Here is a 25,850-nt window from a genome sequence, read left to right as displayed (position 1 = left end):
CAGAGTGTCATAAAAGTGAAAATGGTTAGGAAGCAAACAGGGAACAACAAAAGTGACGCGTCAACATCCGAGAAAAAAAAAAGTGGCGGACGATCATAGTGTTGTCATCACTACTATGAAGAAAATGTTTGAGGAGTTTAAAGCTTTCATTAACGCGGAAGTGAGTGACCTGAAGAAATCTGTAGAATTTATTTCGAATAAATTTGATGTCTTTAGCGGGGAGCTGAAGTCAGCAAAAGAAGAAATCAAGAATCTAACGAAGGAGAACGAATTGTTGAAGCAGGAGATAGGTGAACTACAACAGTACTCACGTAGCGACAATGTCATTGTTTTTGGAGTGCCAGAAGCTCCAAATGAAAACGTATATGAAGTGATAGACAATGTGTCACTAGCCATTGGAGGCAGTCAATACGTCCCGGATATCAGTGTAGCGCATCGACTGCCATCCAAGCCAGGTAAACCCCGACCCATTGTCATCCGTTTCATGAGGAGAAGCAGCAACGACGAGCACAGAATGCATATAGTAGACATGAACAGCTTGGAGGTGAAGCCGCTTTTGTAGACCGTCGCCATTATGGTGCTACCAAAACATTGGGCTCCCGGTTAGCACATGGACAGTTGATTGTGATGTTGCATCGTTGTTTTAATTAATAAATGAAGTAATTTCAATATGCCTACATGTACTGCGTATGGCTGCACAAACAGGTTTTCAAAAAAATTCCTGGAATAACTTTTCACAGGTAAATATGCATGTGTGAAATGTACTTATTACCGGTAGATAATGAATGATTTAGCCTAGGTTAGTCGGTTAGATTCGTATTGTTCACGTATTTGTTTGATTAAGAGAAAGGATTAGTGTATTGATATTATTGTAATTAATTTTCATAATCACTAAATCAGACACGCTTTGTAGACTTAGCATTTACGAGCGAAGCTAACCTAACAACCCAAGTTGGAAGTTTATGTCGCGTGCTATAGAAAATGGGTGTACCGAGGTTTCTCTTCAACCGAATGCACGTATTCGTTTGATGAAAAAGAAATGTAGTGTATTAATATTATTGTAATTAATTTTTATAATCACGAAATCAGATATGCTTTGCAGACTTAGCATTTACGAGCGAAGCTAACCTAACAACCCATGTTGGAAGTTTGTATCGAGTGCTATAGAAAATGGGTGTACCGAGGTCTCTCTTAAACCGAATGCACGTATTCGTTTGATGAAGAAAAAGAAATAGTGTATTAATATTATTGTAATTAATTTTTATAATCACGAAATCAGACTTATGCTTTGCAGACTTAGTAGCTTCATTAACTCGGTCGTGAACTAACTTGACCCACTTGGTAATAAAACTTCACTTTTGTTCGCCGTTATAATCTAATTATATACTATAAACGAAGAGCCTATCAAATATTATATGGTTAAGAGCATTCCACTTTTTCTCTAAACAAAATCGGGACATCTATACGAAATACAGGCAAAAGGAAGAGAATGATAATTTGCGTTAAGAAGCAAGTTGCATTATTAAATCGAAGCAAATGGATCAACCTATAAAAGTAATTATTATAGGGCAGCATTTTTATTGGACTAGTAGCAAAATAAGGTCAAACTGTTAACGTCCTTTTTTTATCATTATTGTTTGTTTAACCTTCCAGATTACCTATTAAATACCATACTGCAATTTGAAGAGCTGTCAATTTAAATAACCTGTATATATATGTGATTTATCGATGACAGTTTTGTAATTTTTGCTAAAAATACGTGCCTAGCGATTCTGTATTACGAAACAAACAAGAAAGTGTGAGTCCTCCAGGAAATTAGGAACATATGGAATTCTTATTATCATAAGATCTTCTGTAACGTAATAGCTATTTTGCAATGTTTTGGTAGCAACAAGATGGCGTCAGGTCCATCAAAGCTGCTTCACTCCGTCCAATGGTATTAAGATGCTAGTGTCTACTCCATGTATTCTGTGCTCGTTGAGGAGCAAGGATGAATGGTTGCAGTGCTACAAGAACGAGGAGCGAAAGGACAACAACGGACCCGGCATACTACTACAGAAGCTGAACGAGAATCTACCTACCGGAAGGTTCTCAGCAGGGGATCATTTAACAGCCGCGACTAAAATCTGCTGAATAGCGCAAGAGATGCCGCCAGGAACAAAGGGTACCAATTCGTCTGGACAAGGGATGGGAAAGTACTGGTTCGCAGAGATGAAAGAAGTCCGGTTATTAAGATAAGTAGTACATATGACATAAATAACCTGTAAAATCTTGCACATTATTCCAAACATTTACTTTATAGTATTTTCTTAATGCTAACTAACAATGGAACACAATAATATTATAAATAAACTTAACCAGCACTACCACGAAAACAACAACGCCACAGAAAATTTCGAAGACCTCTCTCTCTGCAACAGTTATATTAGCACTAGTCTATCTTACTTACTTACTTACAAATGGCTTTTAAGTAACCCGAAGGTTCATTGCCGCCCTCACATAAGCCCGCCAGCGGTCCCTATCCTGTGCAAGATTAATCCAGTCTCTATCATCATACCCCACCTCCCTCAAATCCATTTTAATATTATCCTGCCATCTACGTCTCGGCCTCCCTAAAGGTCTTTTTCCCTCCGGTCTCCCAACTAACACTCTATATGCATTTCTGGATTCGCCCATACGTGCTACATGCCCTGCCCATCTCAAACGTCTGGATTTAATGTTCCTAATTATGTCAGGTGAAGAATACAATGCGTGCAGTTCTGTGTTGTGTAACTTTCTCCATTCTCCTGTAACTTCATCCCGCTTAGCCCCAAATATTTTCCTAAGCACCTTATTCTCAAACACCCTTAACCTATGTTCCTCTCTCAAAGTGAGAGTCCAAGTTACACAACCATAAAGAACAACCAGTAATATAACTGTTTTATAAATTCTAACTTTCAGATTTCTGGACAGCAGACTGGATGGTAAGAGCTTCTCAACCGAATAATAACACGCATTTCCCATATTTATTCTGCGTTTAATTTCCTCCCGAGTGTCATTTATATTTGTTACTGTTGCTCCAAGATATTTGAATTTTTCCACCTCTTCGAAGGATAAATCTCCAATTTTTATATTTCCATTTCGTACAATATTCTGGTCACGAGACATAATCATATACTTTGTCTTTTCGGGATTTACTTCCAAACCGATCGCTCTACTTGCTTCAAGTAAAATTTCCGTGTTTTCCCTAATCGTTTGTGTATTTTCTCCTAACATATTCACGTCATCCGCATAGACAAGAAGCTGATGTAACCCGTTCAATTCCAAACCCTGCCTGTTATCCTGAACTTTCCTAATGGCATATTCTAGAGCGAAGTTAAAAAGTAAAGGTGATAGTGCATCTCCCTGCTTTAGCCCGCAGTGAATTGGAAAGGTTAGATCACATTTAAAAATTCTTCATCTAAATATTCGTAGTATAAATAAAAATTATGATGAATTTTGTGTATTACTAGAAAATTTCACTTTCTTTTTCGATATAATAGTTCTTACTGAAGCCTGGATCGATCATGATAACGGTTTTGACTTACATGACTATAAAAATACGTTAAAATAAATAAATATAATAAATGTGATGGAATAGTGGTATATGTAGATGTAGAATTTAATCACTGTAACTCTATTCATTTTGACTTTTCTATAGGCAATATTCCATTTTCTCTAACAGCAATTTACAGATCTCCAAATAACTGCAAAATTGATTTCCTGGATAGCTTTGAACAATCTCTGTATGAACTAAAAGACGTTAAAAATCATATTATTTTAGGTGAAATTAATATTCAAATCTTAGAACACAATTTACTGTAGATAACTCTGGCAACAGATATTTGAATATTATGCATGAATATGGTTTTTTGAAATACTTAAATGCTCCTACTCGATATAATGCATGCCTTGATCATATATTCTTCAAAACATCTATTAACTTAGATTTCAAATCTGGAGTATATAATAGTGCAATTACAGACCTTTATATGGTATTTGGACTAGTCACTTTCACTACTAAAAATATTATTAGGGATCCCATAATAAATTCACATAATAATTGCAAGCAACATGTTAATTAAAAAGACTTGGTCTCAAATATTAGCTCAGAGACCTGGGAAACTGTTTTTGATTGCCAAAACGCTGAAGTTAGTTTTCAAAATTTTTACAAAATACTCCGCGATCTAATAACTAAATATACCTTTCATACTTGTAATAATGTACCAAGTAAATATAAAATAATAAAACCCTGGATCACTTCGGGTATTGTTAAATCAATCCGCACAAGAGACAGACTAGCCAAAAAAGTAAAACGTGATCCTTTGAATGAAGATTTATCAAAAAAATATAAAACTTACAGAAATATCTTAACTTGCGTTATAAGAAATATGAAAGTTAGTTACTACTCAAAGAAATTTATCAACAATAGGAATGACCCCAAAAGATTTTGGCAGACTATTAACGAAGCTACTAACGTTTCAACAAATAAAAGCTGCAGTATTATGGAAATAGTAAATAAAGATGGCTTAATTATTAAGAATCATTATGATATTGCAAACGAATTTAATGCTCATTTTACAAACATAGGACACAATATAGCATCAAAAATAAACAAAAACACAAGACTCTCTTCTTCCTTTTCTTATCCATCATCATCATCATCATCATCATCATCATCATCATCATCATCACCATCACCATCACCATCACCATCATCATCACCACCATCATCATCACCATCATCAATGTTCATGTTTCCCGTAAGTGATAAAGAAATTATAACTATTGCTAAAACTTAAAAAAATAATGTGGCTCCGGTGTTGATGGTATCACTACTAGAACACTCAAAATGATTTTTGAACCTATATCGAAACCACTAACCCATGTCTTTAATTTGTGCCTATCACAAGGTGTATTTCCAACTGATCTTAAATGTGCTGTAGTAATACCTATATACAAATCTGGTGACAGAAACAATCTCAGTAACTACAAACCCATCTCACTCTTACCAAGTCTCTCTAAACTATTAGAAAAATGTATTAAAAGCAGGCTAATTAATTTCTTAGAAAAAAAACAGTCTATTAAGTCAAAAGCAGTTTGGCTTCCGTACTAACATGAGCACGGACGACGCTATTATGAACGTAACATCAAGGATTATCAAAGAATTAGACTCGGGTAAAAAATGTTTAGGAATTTTTCTAGATATTCAAAAAGCCTTCGATACTGTAGACCATAATATACTCACTTCTAAACTTTATGCCTACGGTATTAAAGGAATCGCTTTAAATTTATTTAAGTCATACTTAAGCAACAGATTACAATTAACGAAATTTAACGACCGACACAGTGAAATTCGTAATATAAATATAGGTGTGCCACAAGGTACAGTTTTAGGCCCACCACTACTTTTATATATACATCAATGACTTGCTAAATATTGATATAGGAAACACATCTGGAGATATATTTGCATATGCCGATGATACAGCCGTAATTTTTAGTGGATCGAATTGGAATGATGCCTACCTAAATGCTAATAGAGGTATAAGTATAATTAAGAAATGGTTAGATGAAAATTTACTCTCATTGAATATTTCAAAAACAACTGCAGTTCCTTTTACATTAACGGCTTCTAGTCTGAGAGAAATCAAACTCGATAAGGACAGGAATTTAAAAATACACAATTGCAGTAACATAAACTTGATTGATTGCAATTGCTCTACCTTGACAGAATCCACGCAAGTAAAATACTTAAGTGTTGTCATTGATCAACATTTAAGATGGAATAAACATGACGTAACATATTTATGTAATAGGTTACGGAAAACAATTCACAAATTTGTAACCCTTCGTGCATATATGCCTATCTATGTTCTCGGTGTTGTTTATCTAGCATTGTTTCAATCTGTCATTCAATACGGAATAATAGGATGGGGTGGAATGACAAAGACTATCTTAACTCCATTAATATTACTACAAAAACGTATCATCAAAATTTGTCTGCATAAACCACTGGATTATCCGACAAAATTTATTTATACTGAATTCCAAGTACCTACTAAAAATTGAGCAAATATATAAACATACATTACTAACTTATTTTCACAAAAATCGAATGAATTTTATAACTGAAAAACATATACATAACATCAGAAGAAATGTCCTAACTCTTTTGGCAGAACCTAAATGCCACACTACAGCTGGATTAAGACACAGTAGGAATTATGGACCAAGACTATACAATTCAGTATTGAAAAATAATCCAGACCTAAGCAATTTACACATTCTTAAGTTTAAAAATAAAGTGAAAATGTTTGTATGATATTTGATAAATTTTATTATTATTATTATTATTATTATTATTATTATTATTATTTTTATAAGTGTTACTAGCATTATATGGTACTAATTTTTATTGTATTTATCTGATGCATGTAACTTATAAGATAAAACATTGTAATAAATATAAATTAGATCATTTTTTTAATTAATAACAGTGTATATCTTCAATAAATGATTCTTTAGCATCGCCACAGATACACTTGAATGTACTTGTCTCTATATCTTGTCACTAGAAAGCTATTGAAATTTATATTTTCCCCGCCATTCATAAAATATTTTGATACGATATCTCTTGCACAAAAGGAAAGATCTATAACTGAAACTTGATTAATATAATTCAGTATTATTCGTATTTATCCTGGTAATAATGAACAGTTTGACTCGTAGACATTTTGTTTTTGCAGCATTAACTTCCCATGATTGTACGAGAAGATTCGAAGCGAACGGCTGTTACATAGACTTTCAGCTCCCCCCTACTACCATTAATGCACAACACAATGTCAATATGGCGGTTGCTGTCGTCTGCGATACAACGAACTTTTCTGTTGATTTTCGAGTTCGTCATTTTTTCCGGTTTTATTATATGCTTATTTAAGTTGTGTTAACTCTCGCTAGTGGTTTTATATTTTATTTTATCCGTCTTAGTATTTATTTTATTATTGTAAATATATTTGTTTTATCACTGTTATTATTATTATTATTATTATTATTATTAATGAATTATTTTGTATTACTATCTTTGTATCATTTCTGTCACGATTATTCTATTATTATTATTATTATTATTATTATTATTATTATTATTATTTATATCATCAGCATTATTATTTGAACCCTGTAAAATTTATGTTGACTACTGGACTGTACCCGAGCACGAGCATATGCTCATTTCGGGTATTCATATGTATTCAATTCAAATGTAAATTGTAAATAAATTTGAAAAATTGAAATTTGAAATTTGAAAATTTGAATTTCAATAAGTCAATTAATATTTTATTGTATTAGAGTACTTTAGTTCTTCTAATCTTTGTATACTTTCTTCTAAGCGTGTAATAGCAAATTAAATCCCACTCGAGTTTTGATTTTCTCTAGATCATACCTGCACAAACAGCGCGCGCTCTTTCGGAGCGGGAGAGCGGTGTTTACCGCTCGCCGAAACGGAGAGGAAGATACGTCAGAATGACATAGACTTGCTGTAGGTAGAGGAGAGGGAAACGACCACTCGGTTATCTAGTGGAGTGCAGTGTGTAAGCCTATTCTCAGTAACTGTTTCACGTTGCTTATCTACTGCTACAGTACAGTATGGAGGAATCTAAAAGACGGAACATAACATTTTAACATTTAACGATTTACAGCTCGAACTTATTGGTCTTCATGTGACCTAAGGGCTAAAGATCGTTTGAATAATACTACTAGCCTGGCTGAGTTTTACAAGATTAAACATTAGCAATAATATCCACGACTACGCAGGCTGGCTGTGAAAATGATGCTGTTTGCCTCAACATTTATATTTGTGAGCAACTGTTTTCTATAATCAACTTTAATAAAGGCAGGCATCGAACATCTGTAACTGATGTTTCATTACGATCAGTAGGTTACTGTTCTTTCAGCTGCCAACAACATAAAACCTCGTTTTGATGTACTGATAAATAAAAATATAACAAAATGATATTGTACATTTAAGTAGCTATAGAATTTCTATTATTCCTGTAAAATAAATTTTTTATTTATTAATTAATAATAGTCCAAGATAGTTTTGCAAAAACTGAACGGGAATTCATTTCATAAACACTCGTAATAGTACTTCCTTTTGTGTACATTTTGTACGAGATCACCCCTTCTTCCAATCCACCCTTATACAGAGCGCAGCTAATATCTGCATTCCGCTCATGAACTGTGAGCCGGCTCGGAGATCGCAAACCTTGTGCAGGCCTGCTCTAGATAAATCAAAACCTGTAGTGAGATTACTGTTGATAATTATAGCCTAAGTTTTTGGATAATCAGGTTAAGTATGAATCATGTCGTATTTATTTACAGATGGAATCAAGTTTTCAGATAATAGACGATATAATGGTTGGTTCTACAATGAAAAAAACTCGACCTCCTTGGTGCTGTTTTAGTAACATTGGAGAGGCTGCCGTATATGATGCAGATCTCGTAGAGGGTGGAGTATATGAAATACTGAAAAAATACTTCAGTGATAAGCCATATTATTTGGACACGATTGAATTGTTTCATGACGTAAGTTACACTTGAAATATTTTAAATACAGAAAGAGTGATTAAAGAAAGTGTTATATTTTTAAGGTCATTAATTTCAACTCGCAACATATTGTGAATATTGATTAATATAGGCAGAATTTGTGTAAAAACAGCATACATTATGTAGGCTATGTAATATCTTGAAATGTACAGAATCCAGAAGAATTGCGATTCCTTGTTTCGAAAATAAATAACCTTTGTTATTTACATACGTACCTAAATACCCAAAGTTACAAAATTTTCTCAGAATTATAGATTAAAATTTAGGTATGTCAACACTCAATGTTCATTAATGTTGCTTTCTCCAGGAGTTTTATTACTCTAGCTATGATTTTTGGTTGAAAGGTTGAATTATGGCAAGAATTTATATTTCGATTGCACTTATTCTATTTCACCCAACATGTTATATAACCTACAATTATTACCATTTAATACGAGAAAAATTCGTACTGGCACCGGGAATCGAACCCAGCTCTGCGCGCTGAGCGCTCTTTCCAACTGAGCTATGCCGGAACACGATCCACAGCGCCGGCCGAACCCGGTGCCGGTACGAATTTTTCTCGTATTAAATGGTAATAATACACATTGGCTACTTCATAGTAGACGTGTAATATTCAATGAGGTGGGCGAGACCTCATACTTAATGAATATTGATGTTATATACAAATTATTAAATTTTCAGGTTACGTTCAAAGATGCTCTTGGTCAAACGTTGGACATCAATGTCGCAGCGAAAGGCTCTGGAAAAGTTCCCGATTTAAGCACATACACTATGGAGCGTTACCGTACTATAGTAAAATATAAAATATGCAATTTTGAATGTTGTTTTCCGTTTACCCTCGCTATGTATATGGTATGTATTGATTCCAATATATTTGTTGAAGTTTATTATTAAACCTAGGTCGACCAATCTGCCAAAATAGTTTTTGCCTTCCTTTTTACTGTACATCGTAATGTCCATGTTTCTGCTCCATACAATGCAACACTCTACACAAAGCACTTCACTAGTCTCTTCCTTAGTTCTTTTTATAGAGGTCCGTAGAAGTTGCTTCTTTTTCTATTAAAAGGTTCCTCTACCATTGCTATCCTCCTTTTGACTTCCTGGCTGCAGCTCGTGTTACTGCTTATAGGAATATGAGACTCATTAACAATAGAAATTTAAGAAAATGAAAACGTAAAATGTAGATGTGGCTTACATATTATAATGTATCAGTACTGACAAAAAATCAGAAATTTAATAAATCTTTAATACATTATAGGTGGTCTTAATTTATAGCAGGACGAAACCACGATAAAATGAGTTATTCCAGGAAAAATAAAACTAAATGTGCTATGATATGAGTGACATAGATAATTCTTTTATAAATTTGGTTTCTGAATAACTTTTCTGTACTGAAAAACAGCTGAATTTCTTCACTCAACCAGTAATTTGAAGATGCTCAACATTTCAACAATTAATAGTCAGATAATATGAAATATGTTTCTCGCTATTGGGATATTAAATAACAAATTTCTTCTACATGTATTCGGTGGCGAATATAACAATTGGAATGACTGAGTATTTCAGCGCAATCAACATTATAAAATTTGTTAATATTCTTCTTAGAAATATAATTCAGTCAGTGGGTTTTTCTGTCATTGAACGTACGCAAACCAAAAACTGATTTCAATAATCTAGTTGGATATTGGAACGGACGATCTAATTTGGATGTATCAACTCAATTGAATGATTGTTTTTGAAAGGCATGTTGGTCCGACAAGTTAACAAGTAAATGAAGATAAATATCACAGGTCCTACATTAAATGATTTTTGTTCTTGCAACAAGGATACCAAATTAATGAAGGACATTTCAACTTGCTCTTAAGTGATTATCAGGTACAATAAAAACAAAACCTTGCGTCGATAATTTCGAATTATAAATCCCAGTGAATTGTAAACAATATTAATAATTGTTATAATGTGAGTTTTGAAAGTTAAATTATTGTCCAATTCTGTACCTAAATCTTTTATTCTTGAAATAGTTTTAATCCAATAGCTACCGGCACTAAAAGTATTAAAATGTAGCAGTGCATAATTTTAACTATACAGGGTGTTTCAGAAATACTTTGACAAACTTTGGGGGCATGTTCCTCACAACAAAACAATAAAAAATGGTTATATAAGCATATGTCCGAAAATCCTTAGTTTTTTAGTTATTAATGAAAGAACATAATGAAAAATCTGCTAGATATTGTCACCTTGGCAGCAAGTATTGCAACCTGAATTGATTAAAGCAGCAACATTTGCTACCAAGCTGACAATATCTAACAGATGTTTCAGTATGTTCTTTCATTAATAACTAAAACACAAAAGATTTTCGGACATATGTTTATATCAACTTTTTTTCTTGTTTTGGTGTGGGGAACATGCCCCCAAGATTTGTCAAATATTTTTTGAAACACACTGTATAATTTTCTTCAGGCAGGTTTGAAGAATGAAGAATTACTTCGCCAGGGTAAAAACATTTTAATGGAGATCGGTCAATTTGCACAAGTACAGGCAAGTAATTATTTACTTTATTATAACACTTTACTAAAGCATGTAAGCCTACACCTACAGGTAATCATCATTTTAACACCTCTCTAACCAGAAGAACAAAGATGACAAAATGGGAATTATTTATTTATTTATTTATTTATTCTGGTGTAGTTAAGGCCATCAGGCCTTCTCTTCCACAACACCAGGAATACAAATACAATAACAGAAATAAAAAGGAAAAAAAAACACTATAAACGAAGTAAAGTCACACAAAAATATACACAGGTTGCAGTCACACAAACTTTAAATGAGTGATTAAGTATAATTAATTGTATCCTAATTAACTAACATAAACAAGAAACTTGCGATTTTAATCTGGATTAAAAAAAACACAAATCAACACTTCTAGCAATATCTAAAAAGCATTAAACAAGACAAAATTTTTCAATTTAATTTTGAATTGTGATAAAGTCCGGCAGTCCCTGACATCATTAGGTAGCAAATTCCAGAGACAATAGGAATCCAGGGAATCAATAGGGAAAGAAGAGGAACGTTTTGTTTCAGCGGTTATTCATCAACATCGTATCAAATGGAATGAGTATATTTATGCTTTTTTTTTACTGTGTATACTTTAACTATTTTATTAGACAAAATTACTGTATTTGCTAAACAAAACTAACACTGAAAACTACGTCAATGAAAACACAACTCAACTGACTTTTTAACTGTAACAATCAAGACTGAAAATTAAGGTGATTTAAATTTCCACCAATCAAGATTGATTGGCAGATCACCAAACTTCGAGGACAGAACTACCTTAAATGATCTTAGAAAGCATGGTGAAAAAGATATTCAGATAGTCAATATAATATAATATAATATAATATAATATAATATAATATAATTATAATATAATTATAATATAATTATAATATAATAATAATATTATAATATAATTATAATATAATAATAATATTATAATATAATTATAATATAATAATAATATTATAATATAATTATAATATAATAATAATATTATAATATAATTATAATATAATAATAATATTATAATATAATTATAATATAATAATAATAATATAATAATAATAATAATAATAATAATAATAATAATAATAATAATAATAATAATAATAATAATAATATAATAATATAATAATAATATAATATAATATAATATAGTTTTATTTGAAGTTCAGTCTAATTGACATATCACAAGTTTAAAATCAATGACATTTACATGTGTAAATGATCATTGTGTATTATGAAAATTAAAGCAAACGTTTTCGCCCTTCGGGCATCATCAGGCATTTTACATACAATATATTGTACATTTTTTTATGTCTTTGTTGTGGAATGTGTACAAACTGATTAAACACAACCTTTATATAATAATTAAACAACTATTTATGATTGACTTATGTTGTTAATTTAAATTATAACATTAAGACCAACAGTTCAGCCACAATTTTATTACATATTAAATTTTATACCTGTATTTTACGTTTTAGATCGTTAAGCAACATAAGTCAATCATAAATAGTTGTTTAATTATTATATAAAGGTTGTGTTTAATCAGTTTGTACACATTCCACAACAAAGACATAAAAAAATGTACAATATACATATTGCATGTAAAATGCCTGATGATGCCCGAAGGGCGAAAACGCTTGCTTTAATTTTAATAATACACAATGATCATTTACATATGTAAATGCCATTGATTTTAAACTTGTGATCTGTCAATTAAACTGAACTTCAAATAAAACTATATTATGTTATATTACCTTAAATGAATTTGAGTTACTAAAAAGTAATGTCAAATTGAAATATGATATTATATCAAATATATTTAGTGTAAAAAAATCTCAAATCTCCGGTGGGACATCCTCGAATTCTGGGGGGGGGGAGAGAAAGGAGAGAAAACTCCCCCCCCCCCCGGGCACCCCTTGAATTTATCACTGCACAAGAATGTTAAGTTATAGTAGTAGGTAATCATATTCCGAAATATTGAAAGTATCACCATTTGAATTTTGAAAATTATACTACTTTTGTTATTTTTATTTCCAAAGGATGACTACTTGGACTGCTTCGGAGATCCAGCTGTCACCGGCAAGATCGGCACCGACATTGAAACAAGGAAATGCACTTGGTTAATAGCCACAGCGATGCAACGAGCCACTCCTGAACAGAAGGCTGTATTAGAGGTGAGGTTCGACTTCATTTTATGAACTTAATACCTCAATTAAGAATTATTTGCGCCTTGTGCATTTAAAATCCACACTGTTCTTAATGTAAGACAGGCGTACCTATGTAAGTGCCGATGTGTCTCCTGATACAGCGCAGAATTTTCTTATTTCAACTTTTATGGAGGATGAAAACGGAATGAGATGGTAGGGTCGGTACTAGAGATGAACAAATCTAACTGCCGCTCTCGCTCGCTGTCTCCTTTGCACTTGTCTTTCGAGTCTCGTATCGTAACTCTCGTGCGCTTCGAGTCTCGCTCATCGTTCTCGAAATAGCATTTGGTCGGCGTGGAAAGATTTCGTAACTTTGAATAACATACATCATTGAAATAAATAGCATTAGAGATGTTTAAATGATACAAAAATACAAAACAAAACAGTATCATAGTTATCAAAATGTTCTGGTTGTATTATCAGATATTGCCTATGGTGACATTAATAAAAAGAAAATCCCAAATAAAATTGAATTTCTAAGAAACATAAAACATAACAATGATTATTAGAAGAGAAAAATTCGTTCCGGTGCCGGGGATCGAACCTGGGTCCTTGGTTCTACGTACCAAATTCTCTAACCATTATGGATCGAACTTCAGAGTAGCTCAGTGGTTAGAGCACTTGGTACGTAGAATCAAAGATCCGGGTTCGATCTCCGGTGTCGGAATGAATTTTTCTTGTCTAATTCTTCTATGTTACCATAACACATATTATATTCTGTAGGACCAAAATTTAACCTTTACATAGTTTCTTCTCCCAACAGTGCATAATACTGTGAAATCCCAGCCACCAAGTCACTCAATTGAGTGTGCTCCTTGTGTAATGGCAGTTGACTTAATATACATGTCAATATATATGTCAAACTTGGAGTCTGGCCAGAAAGGAAAAAACACTAGAGGAGAGGTGATATGGATCAAACTTCGGCGTAGCTCAGTGGTTAGAGCACTTTGTATGTAGAACTAAGGACCCGGGTTCGAACCCGGTATCGGAACGAATTTTTCTCTTCTAATAACCATTGTTACCATATATTAGATACATTCTGTAGGGCCAAAAATTAATCTTTACGTAGATAGAACATAATGTTAAATAAAGCGTTAGTATTTTTATTTGAGATTCTACACTTGATCTCAAACATAAGAAAAAAATTCCTAGCCTTTTAATAAGGATCTAGTAATTAAATAAAGATTGGTGAACGGATTATTATACACTGAAAGGTAGAGATGATGTTTCAAATAGGTTACTTGATTGTTTATAAGTATATAACACTTGCCAAAACAGATAAAAGTTCAGTCTGGTATACACAACTGTGACGATTCAAGAATTCTTCACGTTCGAGAGCTGACCCCTCCCGATGTCTTGAAAGTTCGCTTAAGGGGTTAGGTACAGCTTACAGCAGCAAATTTTTGGAAATATTCAAAATTTTTGCCCTCCATTACTGTATTGGTATGTGTAAAACACTGTCCTTCTGCTATATGAAAAAAAAAATGTTTAAGATTTAAAAAATCATTTATATATATATATATATATATATATATATATATATATATATATATATTCTTTTACAAATTCGAAATGGTGGCAGTTCACTGTGCAGTGATGAAGCGTTCCTTCATAATTCATGAACTTGTTAACTTTTCATGTTCTCTCTCTTTTATTTTATTACTGAAACTCATGTTTGCAATATCATACTCTTTCAACTACATTTCTTAATAATTTTATTCATTTTGTGTTAGAAGAAAGTACTGATATTTGATCATTCTGTAAATGAATTATTTCTTTTATCAGACAATCTATCAAAGATAGAGATGTGATCTTGCATCATATTGTACATATGATATTGTGACAGCGACGTGAGATTCGAACTCACGACCAGCGTCCCGCAAGAGAGAAGATCGCGCGGAGCACTTTGGGACGGCGCGCGGCGGAGAGAAGAGAGGGGGTGTATTACGTCAAAGCGACGAGAGTGCGCGCGCATCTGGTGCTGGTAGAGAGGAGAGGGCTCTGGATTTTTCTGGAGTGCAATCTCTGGAGACGCGTCGAACTTTCGAGGCTACGTCGCTGTGATTATAAAAGAAGAAACGCCAGCGAACTCGAGCAGTTTTCAGTTTATTCAGCCATTCAGTGAGTAAGCCAGAGCAATCAAGCAAGCCAGTCTTGTGTACTGGAGTTCGACTCGAGTGTGCGTCCGCAACTGTATCAGCATCCGAAGGCCTGAGTTCGAGTGCAGTGGACTGCAGTTGGAGGGACCTGAGTTCGAGTGCAGTGGACCGCAGTTGGAGGGACCTGAGTTCGAGTACAGTGAACTGTCTCTGAAGATCTGTGGTTCGAGATACTGTGAACTCGAGTGACTGAGCTAGAAGAACTGTGAACTGAGAACGTATAGTTCCGATTTGTAAATATTAGTTAAGATTAACAGTTCACTGTTGTTCGTAATAGTCCAAGTAAATTGTCATTGCCGTAAGTGGAGTGCTATAACGGATACTGTGTTGAGTGAAAATCCAATTGTTGACGAGAGCGTTTAAGGTGAATTGTAGAAAGGAATTATTGTTGGAAGAATAAAATCCTATTGTTGAGAGGAAATAAACTCACATTGGTGTCAGAATCGGGACATTATCGACAATGGAGAACCTACAGCAGATCCTGCAAGCCATTGCAGAAATGAAAGCAGAAATGAACATGCACATCAGTGAGGTTAAGAACGACATAAGTGAAGTGAAAACGGAGATGAAAAGTGATATAAGTGAGTGAAAACAGAGATGAAAAGTGACATAAGCGGAGTGAAAGATGACGTCACTACGCAAATTGAAAGCGTTTCGGCCTACGTAGATGGAATTGTCGCCATCGTGAAAGACGAACTTAAGGCCGATTTGGATAAACTAAACCAGAATTTTACAACTATAAACGAGACAGTAGCCGAGTTGAGACAGGATGTAGACCATTTTGACGGCAAAATTCGCGCTCTCGAACGTCGTCAAGAGGAAACGAGTGTGCTGATGGACCAACATGCTGTAGAAAACAAGCACATCCTCGCGTTGCTGGGTCGCCAGGCTAGAGAACAGAAACAGATAATTGCCGAGGAAGTTCAACGGGCCGTGGAAAGATCGACGACAGAATTGAGGACCTTATTTAGTGGCCATGTGGAACCATCGCCCTCAGCCAGACATTGCAACGTCAAGACGCCGAAGTTCGACGGTACGACGTCTTGGGCGATATTCCGTCGCCAGTTCGAGGCCACGGCGGCACATAATGAGTGGACGCCAGTGGAGAAGACTACTCAGCTGTTGACCGCGCTTCAGGGGCAGGCGTCGGAGATTCTTCACAGCGTTCCAGAAGATGGGACAGCCGCTGAGATAATGGCGGCCTTGGAGGGACGTTATGGTGACCATCAACTTGCTGCAGCATTCAGGACCCAACTGAAAACGAGGGTCCAACAGTCAGGCGAGTCCCTGCAAGAATTCGCGATGGCGGTGGAACAACTTGCCCATAAGGTCCTCAGGGGCCTGCCTACTGACTTCATCGCTGGAGAGGCGGCCTACACCTTCGGCAGCGGAGTTCGAGACCCGGAAATAAGACAACAGCTACTCTTAGCAGAGCATCGCACCACCAACGCAGCTCTGGCAGCGGCCCTCAGGATGGAAGCAGCAAAGTTGACGGCGAATGTCTCGGCCTCGCACCGGATTAGGAGCGTCGCGGCGGCCGACGTCGAGGAGAGTCAACCGAAGTCACCTCAGCGACGAAGACGAGGAGTGCCCACTGCTGGTCCTGCGGCGAACCTGGACACCTGAGGAGGGACTGTGACCGATCTGGTCACAAACAGGAAAACTAAAAAGGGCCGATGCGATGAGGGGCACGTCGGCGCCGTCATCAGTGCATAAATACACACAAAAAATTCCATCACAGAATGTTGGATAGTTTTTGAGTTATGTGGAAAATGCTTCATCACTGCACAGTGAAATTAATTTTGAAAAAAAAAAAAAAAAATGTAAATAACTTTTTTAAATCGTAAAAATATTTTTTCATACAGCAGAAGAACAGTGTTTTACACATACCGGTACCACATTGTACAAGATACAATAATGGAGGGAAAAAATGTTAAATATTTAAAAAATTTTACTGCTGTAAGCTGTACCTAACCCCTTAGGCAGTCAACGACGTGGGAAATACTGTCGTGCAGGTTTTCGGCTTTGCGGACGCTGTTACTTTTGCTCTCTCGATCGTTGTTCAACTCTAGTCGGTATATGTTGAAGAAAAGGTGTACAGAAAGTTCTTGGGTGCTTACAGACGGCAAAATTGTAAAGCCGCCACTGGTGTTATACACATTACACAAGCAGGGAAATAAGCTGCGCTGGAGTTTTTCTCTAGTTCGGCTAATCTTACGTCAACATATATTTTAATGTAAGAGTTCTGAATTGTGCATCAGATGTACCTATAGGGCATTCAGTATCTCGTGAAACTTACCTGCGCGTCAGGGGAAGAAGAATGTGGACTGATAAGCTTCCCTCCCTCGCTACGCTTCTACTCGTAGCAAGCGCGCTCACTTACCTCCACCAAGGTTCTTACTATGTGCTACGGCGCACCCAACCATTTGGTTTCACGGGATAACGAATTATCTATTCCCATCCTACAGGTACCCCATTTCAGAAAAAGCGTAAATATTCAGACTAACAGAGTCCTAAGAAATATGGATCATTATGATTTACTCATACGGTCTTACTAATAAAATCTCTTATACAGACGTTTAACTGTCTTATACAATGAGTAGCTCGATTATAAGTCGTGTGTAAATTCCTTACTAATAATCACTACATACGTCTTGTATAACAGCATAACTGTTACACAGCTACGTCATTGTTTCGTCATTACTTTGTTACGAAAGGTAATAGAATATCTGAGGTACTCTACTGCATCCGGTAGAACTCTCTAGTGTGCCGTGTTAAGTATCGATAGTACAACTGGCTCTGATCGATTACCACACTATATTTTGGTCAAAGAGTACAAGCTATAGCAATATTATTATAATTATTTTATGTTCTTTGGTTTGTTCTTCTGTGGTTACAAGGCAACCATAATCATAAAATGACAGTCGATACGAACAGCTGTTAGAAGGGCGGCCATTTTTTCTCTATACAGAACTCTTAAACAAGCGGTTTTGTGTATATAACTACTGCAAAGCAGTGCCCATGTATAGTTACAGGCTGTTTATACATCCACGCTTATGCATGGTTTATTAGTAACGTTTTCTGTCTCAACTGTGCATAAGTCTCGTATAAGAACTATACACGGTTTATTAGTAAGACCGATATTGCATAATTACCCTATTTGATTCTATGTCATTTATTTTCAGAACGTTACACTTCATTTTCTTCAGATAACAAAAAAATACTATTACAATTATGCTGGTTTAATTTCACATTGTATTAAAATCCAGTTTTCTTATTTTTTATCAGGATTGTTATGGCTGTAAGGATCCACTCAAAGTCGCGAAAGTGAAGGAAGTTTATGAAGAACTTGATTTACATTCTGCTTTCAATACTTTTGTGCAAGACAGAAAGGTTGTAATCAGCAGTCTCATCCACCAACTTCCAAATGAGCTACCGAAGCAGCTTTTCTACGACTTCATGCTGATGTTGAGAATGTAAAAGAAAAGTCTGTTGAAGACGATTTGTGCTAATGATACTGTTGTGATACAGAGTCTTCAAATAGACGTTCATCCGTGAGTGTGCGGCCGCGCGTACCGGTTTGAAGCACGCTGTTTGCCGGCAGAGTTGGCTAATCATAGTCCCTTAAGTCAAGAGCATAGACTGCTCGTTCAAATTACAATAACCTTTGTCATAGACGATGTTACAAATGATGTCCTTGTGCTGCCACATATCTCTCACACCTTTTAAGAAAATTTTTATTAACACGCATTAGTTCTTCTTCTGAAATTGTTGCAATTTCCCTTCTTATATTGTCTTTCAGTTATTCCGTACTACAGAGTAACAAAAGTTTCTGGTACAGTGAAAAGTTTAGTTTTTTTTTTTTCAAATATTTGATGGTAAATGTCACATTTTCAGCCAAATTAACAGTAAAGGATTGCATCACACTACAATCAAGTAGTACCAACTCCTACACCATAAAATTTGGTCATGGTTCCTGAGAAAATGGAAATGAATAGAGAATAATTTTAACATACTGTTACAGAAACTTTTGTTACACTCTGTATAAGTGAACTACAGAATATGTTACGCTTTGAAAAGCATTAGTTTTTAATTAAGAATAAAAATAGAAGAAATAAAAAATACTACCTATTTACTTGTAGTTTAAAGTAACTCCTGAGTATCCAATACCATCATCTTCTGAAGAGCCGATTTTATTAATTATGAACCTATCTGTTACTCTGTTCCTGATACAGAATCAGAAGTCTGGAACCATATAAATATCTTCCATATGCTTGATTTTCGATTACTGTAGGTGTTACCAGTATTTGTAAGACCAAATGCTCTACCAGTGATACATTCGATTCTAGCACTCAGCTATCTCAAAAACCGCCATTTTGGATGTAACTTTGAAGTTTTAAATGGAAAGAGGGTCATGTAGGTACTCAAAATCATGTGAAATTTTCTGAAAGAAAATGGTGCAATTCGTTTTGAGATATCTCTAATCGTTTTCAAATTATTTAAAGATAACCGTCATAATGACACAAACATTAGTTACTGCAACTACAGATATTTTGTACATGGTACAGTACTAAGTAGGCTTTATGCAATTCTGGTAATTAACTTTTCCTGCTTTACTCTTTGATTAACCTGTGACAGTTTCAATGCATTGTTGTGATTATTTGAAGCTTTCCTATAACAAATTTCTTGATTTTCGTAATGGAATTATCGAAAGAGGGAAGAATTGATATCAGTCTTCATTCTGGTGGATTAAGCCACATAAATGTTGCAGCAAACAGTTCCCTGAACATTGGATTGGTCTGCGTGGACCAGCAGACTGGTCGGACAGGTCTCCAGATTTAATACCTCTTGATTTTTTTCTTTTGGAGTTATATAAAGAGCTTGATATATGAAGAGACAATTGACAATGTGGAACTTCTAAAGAACCGTATCATTGAAGCCTGTTCTAAAGTCACCCCGGAAATGCTACAAAATGTTCCCTCCACATTCTCACATTATAAGTTGGACATTAATAATTTCGGGTAGTATTCTCTGAGAAAAGATTCTACACGTTAACTTTAGGCAGACAGACATGTGCTATACTTGAAAATGTCGAAACAAAAGTCTCAGTTATACCGAAACACTTCTCCCTGAAGACAAAACAATATTCGGAGACTTAATAAGAGTGAAGAAGAACGGGAGAATCGTTTACAAAATAATTATGTAAACATATCAGCCGTTCGAGCAAGAGAAACTAGCATCGAACGCTTTGAGCGACTTGCCAATAAGAAAGTTTGAACTTACCATGCTCGAGAAACAGAAATCAGCGCTGAACGTTCTCAGAGAATTAACGAACGAGTTCTTTTCCTGAGATTCAAGTGCCCCCACAACCAATTAAAACTTGCTTATAGAAGTACATCCATTACCAACACACGTTTTAAACAATAGGAAGACAGTACAACACTTTATTCCAAATGATATCGTTTGGTGACGAAGCCTTCTTCCAGCTGAGCGTAACAACCATCAGTTCTTATAAAATTCTGTTTCAGAACATAGTACAAAGCTTAAAAGTAGAATAAATTGAACAACTTCAGAAAGAATTGTATGGTAATAACAGCTACATTCAAAGTTCTAAGTAGAACTTTGAAAATAATTCAACAACAAACATCTTATAATTTATAATAAGGTAATTATTCACTAATAATAACAAAACTATATTTGAAAATATAATAGATTTAAGCCAATGAAATTTATTTGTAAAAAGTGCAGCGAAGTGCAAGGATATAGATAGTAAATTATATTTTTCGAAATAATCAAACAAATATAACACCATTCCGAAAAATCTCTGTAAAGTGGAGGGAAAAATACAAGCTGAAGAGAGATCTTCAAGATGCCATCGTCATCACCATAATAAAATTTTCTGTAGCGATATTTCGCCACCATCTTTATGGTGTACAATCAATTTAAATTCTATTAGGTTCTATTTTTTTCTTATGTCTTAATGTCTTTTGTTTGAAACCTGGTTATATAATTTTTCATTTTAAATTTTATTGTGAGCCATTCTGTGTCGCAGAGCAAACCCAATTTTTTTAAATTTATTTAACCTGGTAGAGATAAGGCCATTAGGCCTTCTCTTCCCCTCTACCAAGGGATTACAACTACAATATAAAAATACAATTACAATTATAATTACAATTAATATTGAATTTACAAATACAATAAAAATCAAAGTACTAGAAGAATTAACAGACTAATAAAAGCTAGACAGTTCATTGTAAAAATTAAGAAGAGAGAAAAATATTGGGTCAGACCAATAAATTAAATTAAATCTATAAAAATCTATAGGGTCTCACTACCAGTTGCCACCGGGTTGTTTTCATAGGTAGTGTAAAGCAAGCAATCGCATGTTTAGTACTACCGGTGTACTTATTCGGCGAAAGAGAGGAAGATATAGATGCCCGCGAGCTCGACCATTTACACGGCGGGCGACGTACTCATAGTGAGCTGATGCTGACGTGACTGCTCTAAGGGCATGTTAAAGTCGTATGCACAGAATCGCTATTATTAACATAGGCCTAACTGTTCTTCGCGCCAGGATAACTGCAGTGATTGACAGTGATCAATGATGGGCTGGAGAATTCCCGATAAAAGGTAGAATATCGGGTTTAGATAATAAGATCTTTCGGTGCACATATTGAAATCCAGTGAGGTATACATAAACTTTTAGGACTGAGTAACAAATAGTTAAAAACTGCATTTTCCCTCTATTTAATTTCCATTGTAATTAATTTTAGTGTTCAAATAGTGTGGACTCCCTGTACATGTCCTAGTTAAACAGGACTGAGAAGTTAAGAAATTACGACTGCACAAATCTTTATCTATTTTTTTTTAATTACTAGTCGAAATGTTTCACAACTTTCCACACTTGCATAAATATAATATTCGTTATCTAGCCTGGAGATATCGTACTTCTTATGACGTGATCAAAAATATGCTTTCCACATTTTATCTATTTTACTGCATATCATAGATAACAGCAGTTCTGGTGTTATAAAAAGCTCAAACAGAATGCTAGATCAGTCGGATATTGTAGGCAATACTGTAGGTTAATAGTGGTTGTGTACACAATTCCCAAGTTATAGCAACAAAAGAAATGTTGAGGACATTTGGAAGAAGTTTATCTATATTTGGAAAGATACAATTTCAAAATATTGGTGGAAAATGCTATTCTGTTAAAAGCAATCAGTGTACGCTACATGGAAGAAATTATAATAAGAATGTGTTCACAAGTATTATGTCACGACGTAATGGTCACATCAGGTACGTAGTAAATAGTGTTATTAATATGGATATACTACTCTTATAATTGTATCCTTGGCTCTATGCTATCATGACTTTGATAACTATTTTAATGATGACCAATATGGTTAAGTGAGATATGGTCCACTTTGCAATAGGTCCTCGCTACGAAAATGTCCAACGTTTAGAAATGTCCATATAAAAAATTCGTCCATGCCATAAAATGTCCTTACCTGAAAAGGTCCACTGTCAGCAAGTCCTCTTCTTGAAAATGTCCTACACTTAAAAATGTCCAGAAATAAATTCGTCCATTTCTCTAAAATGTCCGACAAGGAAAACTACAAGGAAAGTGCCGAGAAATTTATTGTCATTTCAATTATGTTATACATATTACTTATTACAAAAGATACATCTATTGTTCATCTTGAGGGTCACTATATAATTTCAAATGGTTTGATATCACTCTAAGATATCGAAAAATTTCATTTCTATCTTTGTAATCTTGGTAATTAACGACAATGTTGAAAATTCTCGTTTGATTATTAAAGATATACCGGTACCGTTTATTTACTGGCCGCTTAATATTTGTATGCCCACCAAGGAAGGACCTGGGTTACTAAATGTTCTGTTTCCGCTTACTGTTGTTGCAAATGGCTAATGAATCTCCAAATGTTCAAGTGATATGCCTCCACAAGTCGTTGGAATTGAGAGTGGAATCCCATCAGATTATTACAGTTAGTAACTCATCTCTGTTGAACAACTTTGTATGTGGACCTTTTTGTACGGACCTTTTCGTATGACGGGCTTTATAAAATGGTGGACCACATAGATGTTGGGCATTTTCACTTCTTGGACAAATTGTATGTAGGACTTTAAATGTTGGACTATTTAGTTTGTGGACATTTTTATGTGGACCTTTTGTACTTGTGGACATTTTGTTATGGACCTTATAACCTGGAAGCACCAATATAACTCGTTGCACTGATGATAGCTGATTTCGAGAGAGACGTACGATACGATCCAGTGTTTATGCTTTAGTTCGCCTTCTGGCCGCCGGCAATCATTCGTGCAACGAGTAATACTAGAGTAGAGTCAGGTTTGACCTTGATGAAGGACTCAACATTGAGAAGTCATATACAAAGTCATTAAGCTACGCAATAGAAAGCAAACCAGCAGCGTACCAACATCCATCGATTCTCTCGTTAATTAAAAATGATTACTGTGCCATGTAAGACCATTATGCAGTATTTCAATTGCATTTTATAGAAAAAATTCCGTCGTATTAAGGATACTATGTGATTTTTTTAGTTAATTAGTATCAACTACTAGATTATTTAGCGTCGATGAGATTGGTGATAGCGAGATGAGGCCGAGGATTCGCCATTAAATACCTCGCATTCACCTTACGGTTGGGTAAAACCTCGGAAAAACCCAACCAGGTAATCAGCCCAAGCGGGGATCGAGCCCGTGCCCGAGCGCAACTTCAGACCGGCAGGCAAGCGCCTTAACCGACCGAGCCACACCAGTGACTCACTGGGTGGTAATTCAGTAGTATTTTATAGACAAAATTGTGCCACATTAAGAATACTGGGTAGTAATTCAGTTGTATTTACTGAAAAGAATTGTGCCACATAAGCCATTAGATAGTAATTCAATTGTATTTTATAGAAAAAATTGTGTCGTATTAAAAAAAATTGGGTGATAATTCAGTAGTATTTTATAGGAAAAATTGTGCAGTATTAAGAACTCTGAGTAGTAATTCAGTTGTATTTTCTACAAAAAAAAAAGTTGTGCCACATTAAGGACACTGGGGAGTAACTGAGTTGTATTTTCTAGGAAAATTGTACCATATTAAGGACACTGGGGAGTAATTGAGTTGTATTTTCTAGGAAAATTGTACCATATTAAGGACACTGGGGAGTAATTGAGTTGTATTTTCTGGCAAAATTGTACCATATTAAGGACACTGGGGAGTAACTGAGTTGTATTTTCTAGGAAAATTGCACCATATTAAGGACACTGGGGAGTAATTGAGTTGTATTTTCTGGAAAAATTGTACCATATTAAGGACACTGGGAGTAATTGAGTTGTATTTTCTAGGAAAATTGTACCATATTAAGGCCACTGGGGAGTAATTGAATTGTATTTTCTAGGAAAGTTGTACCATATTAAGGACACTGGGGAGTAATTGAGTTGTATTTTCTAGAAAAATTGTACCATATTAAGGACACTGGGGAGTAATTGAATTGTATTTTCTAGGAAAATTGTACCATATTAAGGACACTGCGGAGTAATTGAGTTGTATTTTCTAGAAAAAAATACCATATTAAGGACACTGGGGAGTAATTGAGTTGTATTTTCTAGGAAAATTGTACCATATTAAGGACACTGGGGAGTAATTGAATTGTATTTTCTAGAAGAATTGTACCATATTAAGGACACTGGGGAGTAGCCTAATTGAATTGTATTTTCTAGGAAAATTGTACCATATTAAGGACACTGGGGAGTAATTGAATTTTATTTTCTAGAAAAATTGTACCATATTAAGGACACTGGGGAGTAATTGAATTCTATTTTCTAGAAAAATTGTACCATATTAAGAATACTGGGGAGTAATTGAGTTGTATTTTCTAGGAAAATTGTACCATATTAAGGACACTGGGGAGTAATTGAATTGTATTTTCTAGGAAAATTGAACCATATTAAGGACACTGGGGAGTAATTGAGTTATATTTTCTGGAATGAATTGTGCCATATCAGGCCATTAGACAGTAATTCAATAATTGTATTCTCTAGAAAAAATTGTGTCTTATTAATGACATTGGGTACTAATTCAGTTTTATTTTCTATAAAAAAAATTGTGTCACATTAAGGACACTGCGGAGTAACTGAGTTGTATTTTCTGGAAATAATTTTGCCATATAAGGCCATTAGGCAGTGACTCAATTGTATATTCTAGAAAAAAATTGTGTCGTATTAAGGGCATTAGGTGGTAATTCAATAGTATTTTATG

At 34.7% G+C, this 25,850-nt stretch overlaps 2 protein-coding genes across 2 annotated transcripts in view; both read left to right on the top strand.

Annotated features, from left to right (window-relative positions):
- LOC138704491 (farnesyl pyrophosphate synthase-like) overlaps positions 1-19,676 on the top strand; it is a 44,243-nt gene extending 24,567 nt beyond the window's left edge. The window contains exons 4-8 of the mRNA XM_069832413.1: positions 8,401-8,604; positions 9,307-9,477; positions 11,086-11,163; positions 13,233-13,367; positions 18,848-19,676. Of these exons, the coding sequence (XP_069688514.1) occupies positions 8,401-8,604; positions 9,307-9,477; positions 11,086-11,163; positions 13,233-13,367; positions 18,848-19,039 (780 nt within the window). The 3' untranslated portion in view covers positions 19,040-19,676. The remainder of the gene's footprint in view (positions 1-8,400; positions 8,605-9,306; positions 9,478-11,085; positions 11,164-13,232; positions 13,368-18,847) is intronic.
- A 2,923-nt stretch (positions 19,677-22,599) lies between these two features.
- LOC138704489 (farnesyl pyrophosphate synthase-like) overlaps positions 22,600-25,850 on the top strand; it is a 41,665-nt gene continuing 38,414 nt past the window's right edge. Inside the window, exon 1 of the mRNA XM_069832411.1 lies at positions 22,600-22,858. Within this exon, the coding sequence (XP_069688512.1) occupies positions 22,692-22,858 (167 nt within the window). The 5' untranslated portion in view covers positions 22,600-22,691. The remainder of the gene's footprint in view (positions 22,859-25,850) is intronic.

Source organism: Periplaneta americana, chromosome 8 (assembly GCF_040183065.1).
Source record: "Periplaneta americana isolate PAMFEO1 chromosome 8, P.americana_PAMFEO1_priV1, whole genome shotgun sequence".
Taxonomy (NCBI): Eukaryota; Metazoa; Arthropoda; class Insecta; order Blattodea; family Blattidae; genus Periplaneta; species Periplaneta americana.
Note: the sequence above shows the minus strand (reverse complement) of the source record. Positions and strands in the feature narration are given on the sequence as shown.